Source organism: Gadus macrocephalus, chromosome 3, assembly GCF_031168955.1.
Source record: "Gadus macrocephalus chromosome 3, ASM3116895v1".
NCBI lineage: Eukaryota > Metazoa > Chordata > Actinopteri > Gadiformes > Gadidae > Gadus > Gadus macrocephalus.
The window spans coordinates 8393802-8400444 of record NC_082384.1 but is presented as its reverse complement, the minus strand read 5'-3'; the positions used below and the strand labels follow the sequence as shown (position 1 = coordinate 8400444).

At 42.2% G+C, this 6643-nt stretch overlaps 1 protein-coding gene across 1 annotated transcript; it reads right to left on the bottom strand.

The window, feature by feature from the left end:
- Window positions 1–1431: 1431 nt before the first annotated feature.
- On the bottom strand, window positions 1432–3865 carry s1pr5b (sphingosine-1-phosphate receptor 5b; the record flags this gene model as incomplete). The annotated part of the gene is given in 2 exon segments (XM_060046658.1): window positions 1432–3454; window positions 3457–3865. Coding segments are annotated over 2 exon segments (1236 nt in total), but the record flags the coding sequence as incomplete, so codon positions are not given.
- Window positions 3866–6643: the final 2778 nt, after the last annotated feature.

Below are 6643 nucleotides of genomic sequence, written 5' to 3'. Positions count from 1 at the left end.
TTCTCTGTACAGAAGTCGTGACTTTAAATATATAAATACCTATTTAATATCGATCTGAGTACTAAATAGTCAGACTGTTGGGGCCTACATGTATACAATACTCAGTGTGGGAACTGTAACCTAACTTTATTTTGGATTATTCTTTTCTTGGGAGTTTTTTTCTTACATTTTACTTTGGTTGCGTTAATAAAATTAAACATTAAACTTTGCAAGCAGTATTTCTATTTTTATTGCCTTTCTTCATGCATGTGACTACCCAATATATTGTAGTCCTTTGAAATGTTGAACTTAAGATTTAAGAGCCATTTTTTGAATGTAGACCTACATGGTTGACCTTAATTTAATTATTTTTGGAAAAAGCAATATTAACATTTTTGCGTCATTAATATGCGTTTTGATGTCTAGTTAGAAATGTGCCTCTATTGTCATCGGCTTTGAGGCTTTTTTATAATCGGTAGGCTATATTCTGTTTCAGAAATAACATTTTTATAAGCATGTATTAGTATTTCAAACGTGGAGAAATTGGAGGTAAATAATAACAAAAATTGGAGCTGCCAAAATCGGACCCAAAAGTGTATTAGAAAGCATTCAAGGGGAGAAAAAAACGGGAAAAGGGTAAAAAGTTGTCAATGGTGTGCTCCCGGCTTTACGACAGCTGTCTACCAGCCAAGGACATTGTGATTTTAAGGCAGGTGCTCTGACCTGGGAACTGGTGAGTCCGGGAATATATTGCAGATGATGGCCAACAGATGGCGTTAAAGGCAAGGACAGGCACAATAACCGTTATCAAGAGTGCCAATGGCAGCTCCTAAAATCTGCGGAGGACTGAATTACAATATTCTGTCCTAAGGTCAGGAGTAGGTAGAAAACTTACTAGCCAGTTTTTTTTTATGTTAAGGTTCTGCTTTTGGACTAGTTTACCTAGGGGTTCAATGCTCTCCCCCAGGCCCTACAGTGAATAGAGGGTTTCTCTCATCACACTGCCTCTCTAAACCTCATCAGACCGTATAAGGCCCTTATGAATACAGTTATCTCTTCAAATCACAAGTTTCTAATACTTGAAACTAGGGTGGGGGGGGAAACTAGGAGGAAAATTGATCAAGTTATCAGCACATTTAGGCAGTGTGCAAGTAGTGATTAAGACATGTCAATCTCCCAGAGGAAACTAGCTTCAATTTCCAGGACTATAGCATTACCAGATGCTAGACCAGGGGGGTAGACTTCCTGTGGTAGAACTTAGGAGCTGCTCCTTAGCTCACCCCTCATTGCTGATATAATCGAAAGTACATACGCATGTGCGCATGCATACTCGCACATTAACGCACACGCACAGACACACACACACACACACACACACACACAGCCAGGTGCAAAACATACACATAGTTTCGATTGCCATGCCCTCTCACATAGTGTAAAATGAGAATGAGGTGTAGTTTATTGTGGACTGTTTATTGCATTGTTGAACAAAAATATGATACAAATTGATATATGCTACACACATTCTCTGAAGATACAAAAATACAATGTTAAATACAGGATCTCCAATTAAAACATCAAACCATTCAATAATTAAACTGTACACATTATTTTTAAATGTAGGATATTTATACATATATTCAAATTGTAGATAAATGATGTCAAATACAGTTCCTAACAAATGCTACATGTAGACCCAATCTTATTGCAAAAGTGGTAGAGTGTTAAAAGAGTGCTTAAATTGTTTAGTTTAGTGTTCTCTGCTCCAGTCCAAATGGACTTTGTCATGGGCAGGCATGACCTTGCTGGGTGATGATTGGAGTGAAGAGTATTGACTCGCAACATCGGTGTTGCGTCTTGTCTGTTAGTGAGGGCTAGTATGGGGTATGAAATACTGTCCCTGTTTCCCAGTTAACCATTTGCGAAATGCAGAACGATACATTCATTTCTCTACACAATCTCATGAAATCTCACACATTGCAGTTCAGAAGATCTCTTATTCTCTTTGGTTGTAATTATTTTTACATTTCTATCTATGTTGAGATACACAATGTAGTGGTATAATACAGTTTATTCTAACAGACAGTATGACATCTTGGTCCTTTGATCCAGCAAAGACCAATAATCCATGTGTTGATCATGCCATCAAAGTGTCCATGTTTTTTCTTCAGCACATTGCTTTTGCATGCATAACCAAAATTGGGTCATGCATACACATTCACTTGAACAAATTCACTGAATTTGGAGTGTTGACACCAACTGTAGTGGTGCCACAATAATAGTTCAGTCCAAAATTTCATCAGTGCAATTTCACTCGTACAGCCTGTCCTCCATTCGGACTACCGTACATATCTCTGTGTGGTTTTGGCACTGTAAATGCATTGCTCCGTGACATCTTTGGGGGAGGCATTTCGGTAAAAACTCAGCTAAAAAAACGTTCTAGCTGTTCTCTCTTTCCACTGCACCCACCTTCTATGTTATTGGAGTCTACGCTCCAATTTGGAGACATTCTTGAGGCCTACACACACATGTGTGCACACATGTGCACCATTGCACGCGCACACACACACACACACACACACACACACACACACACACACACACACACACACACTCAAGAGTATTCTGCAAAGTGTCAGATAGACTCCTCAGGACTTCAACATTCTGGGGTAGAGTGCTTTGACGGGGGAGGGGGTTGTGACGTTGTTGCCGGAGGAGACTGTGGTCTCCGCTGCCCCCTCTAGCTTCTGTGTTGCTACCTCGGTCTTACTGAAGCTGCACTCCAGGAAGGGCATTCCCATCTTCTTCACCCGGCCGTCCCTGGTCATCAGGCAGGGCCGGCACAGCAGTCTAAGAATGGCCCTCCTCATGTCCTTGCTCGTGAGCGTATAGATGATAGGGTTGAGCAGGGAGTTGACCATCGCTACACCCAGGAAGTAATCAGCCTTGAACAGCAGTTTACAGCCGCGGGTTGGGCAGAAGAAGTCCAGGAGAAGGAGTAGGAAGAGCGGGAGCCAGCAGGCAATGAACACGCCCAGGACAATGGTGACCGTCTTCAGAAGGGCTATATACTTCTGGGACTTCCTGGCCAGGCCTTTCCGCAGGCTACTCGAAAGGCCGTGGCCCTGCCGCTTGGTGTTAACCCTCACGATGCGGAAAACCCGCACGTAGAGCACTACGATGGCTAGGAGTACGGCCATGAACACTGACACGCAGAAGAGGATGTAACTCCTGGCGTACAGGGGAAGGACGGTGGAGCACTGGTCCAGCTTCTGCATGCAGTTCCATCCCAGGACGGGCAGCACCCCGAGGAACACCGCTAGGGCCCAACTGGCGGCGATCAGGGCCCACATCCGTCCCTTCTTGGCCCCGTGGTAGGGCCGCATGGTCACCATGGTCACGTGGCGTTCGATGGCGATGGCTAGCAGGCTGACCACAGAGGCCGCCAGCGTTAGGAAAACGCCTCCCTCTCTGAGAACCATAGCAACGGCGTCAGCTTCAGCGTGTTGTGTCCAGACATGAGGATGTTGGCCATGTAGGTGATACCGGCCAGGAGGTCAGACAGCGTCAGGTTCCCCAGGAGGTAGTACATTGGGAGGTGGAACTTCTTGTTCCTCCAGATGGAGAGGAGAACCACGGCGTTCTCCAGGACGATGAGGAGACACACCACCAGGAAGGCGATGCCCTCTGGTTTGAGTCCCTGGCGATAGCGGTCTCTCTGCAGCTTGCCTGTGTAGTTGTAATGCTCCACCAGGACCGCATTGTCCTGGTATTCCAGGAAGAAGTGCAGGCTGCTGGTGGAGCCGGAGTGGTCAATACTTCTGTAGTGGACGTGTTGCTGGGTGTCCACAGCATGTCTGCAGAAGGTGACGTCTCCATAGCGATGGCGTTAGTGCTGTTCTGTCACCACGTTATGGCTGTATATTCCATATTTATTGTCACGGCCCGGATGGTTCTACAGCTCTGCAGCGAGGAGGAATACACCCAGCGAAAGTATTCCAGGCCACTTGTAGTGTAACTTGTTTAGTTTTTCTCCAGGTGAGGGTACTCTTGAGCAGCTTTTGCATGGGTGATAGGTTTCAGCTGAGGAAATTAAATAGAAGATAATGGTTAGGTACAGACAGCATAATTAAAGGAAAAGGACTGATAGGTGAATTAATACAGTGGTAGATGAATGGAAGCTGTGGTTGCATTGATTAACTTAACGTTTACTGATAAGGTGAACATAAAAGCGTTGGTGATGATGTGGGTGTGTGTGTGACTTAAGTGTACACACCAACAGAAGTTGGGATATGGTGATAATAGAAAAAAACTTAAGGGGCAGTCAGACACAATGTGGCCATTACGACGCTGAAGTTGGCATCCGATTCGCAGCATCCGATTCGGCTTGAAAACCACTTAGAATCTTCAAATCGGTCCTGATTGAAAACCACGACACCTATACTCTTCAAATCGGGACTACATTATCACAGTGAGGCTATACATTATGTAAAACATAGTTTCCGATTTTGAAACCTTTACCCTATTTGTGAAAATGCAATGCGGTCTGGACCCCTAAATGAGCCTGTATTGCATTTTCACAAATAGGGTAAAGGTTTCACAAATCTGAAAATATGTTTTACATAATGTATAGCCTCACTGTGATAATTTAGTCCAGATTTGAAGAGTCTAGGTGTAGTGGTTTTTAATCAGATCAGTTCTAATGTGGTCTGGACCCCTAAAAAGCATTAAAATGTGCCTTTATTGCATTTTCACAAATAGGGGTAAAGGTTTCACAAATCTGAAACTATGTTTTACATAATGTATAGCCTCACTGTGATCATTTAGTCCAGATTTGAAGAGTCTAGGTGTAGTGGTTTCAATCAGGACCCGTTCTAATGCAGTCTGGACCCCTAAAAAGCGTTAAAATGAGCCTGTATTGCATTTTCACAAATAGAAAAAAGGTTTCACAAATCTGTAACTATGTTTTATATAATGTATAGCCTCACTGTGAAAATTTAGTCCAGATTTGAAGAGTCTAGGTGTAGTGGTTTTCAATCAGGGACCGATTTAAAGTGGACCAGCTGCCGAATCGGATGCTGCGAATCGGATGCCAACTTCAGTGTCGTGTGTCCATTATCATATCTTTGCCTCTGTACTGATGTCCAGACTGGCCAATAGAAGAAAATAACGGAAATGAATACATCCTTTCTGAACATTTCTATTAGTATATTTTTGGGGGAGACTACATTTAGCTCCACTCACAATCTTAAATCTTATGAGAAACAGAGATTGCAAACTGCTGGATTGTCTTAGCAGAACAGAATGCTGGGAAACGATTACTAATTTGTGCCTACGCAAACCGGTAGCCGGGCATATTGTGTCCAGGGTTTGGGTCAATCAGCGACTACCACGGACTAACATGTGTGTGTAACTCGGCACAAATGTAGATCCCTTATCCATCCTTAAGCGCAGCCAGATGTCATGCAGTTTCAAGCAGACGCATGTTTTATTGCGTAAGTGTGCTTACATGCGAGATCTAAATGCCGGGCTCAAATTTAAGTAAATGGGCTCAAGTTGAGCAACAGAAACACATCTTCATCAAACGTCAAGGTTCAAGGATAGGCTATACTTGAACCTTTTGTGATGTTTTAAAAACGATCATGTGCAATTAGGTCCAGCTTCTTTTAAATCTTGCTGAGAAAAGGAATTTATTTTTTCTTAGTCTGCCCGAGACAATTGCTGAAACATTCCTTATTTAACCCGCAATCCTTCCATCTACAATTTCGATCAAAGATGGTTCCTTTTTCAAATTATATCCTGATTAATAATCCGCCTGAATCACTTATTAAAATTATCCATCCTTCATGAAATGAAACTTTGCTATTTACATTTAGCTGTTTTGACTGTTTTGTATTCATTTTATACATAAAATAGTCCAGAATCAGTATTAGGCCTACTTTTGTCAATAATATGCTATGAATCCTACAGGGCACCAAAATCATTGCAAAGTGTTACCAACACAAACACCTCTGTTTCCTCGATATAAATGAAGTAGGCCTATCCTTTTCAAATGTTTTATTTTGCAATAATGGAAGGAACAAAATCGAAAAGTATAAAAGAAAAGATAACACGTTTGGACATGAAAGCATTACACATAAAACACAAAACGCTGCAAGATAATAAATAAAAGGTTACCTTTCAATGTGGCTGTGTTGTATTGCGTGTATTATCTTGCCTAATGGTGAGAAGAGGTCCAGCTAACGCTTACTGACTCAACGTCAAAGCGGAGTCTGAAGGGGATCTAGGCTGATGCATAGACAAACTACTGGGGGCTGGTCTTAACCCAGGGGCTGGTCTTCTCCCAGTGAATTCAATGCAATACATTTCAAAAAACCTTTTATTGGCATGAGAAATAAACATTTACAAAGCAAAAGCAGGTGGAACAATAAAAAAGTTAAAATATTAAATACAATATATATACATGTCAGGTATTACACCACTAAGTATATAAAAAGTGAAATGTGAGATCTTATAAAACAATTCTGGATACATACTATAAACAGATAAATTAAAGATACACTCAAAATGTACAGTCCCTCATTCTGTCTCACTCTCTCTGTCTCTCTCTCTGTCTCTCTCACCTCTCTCTCTCTGTGTCTCTCTGTGTGTCTCTCTCTCTCTC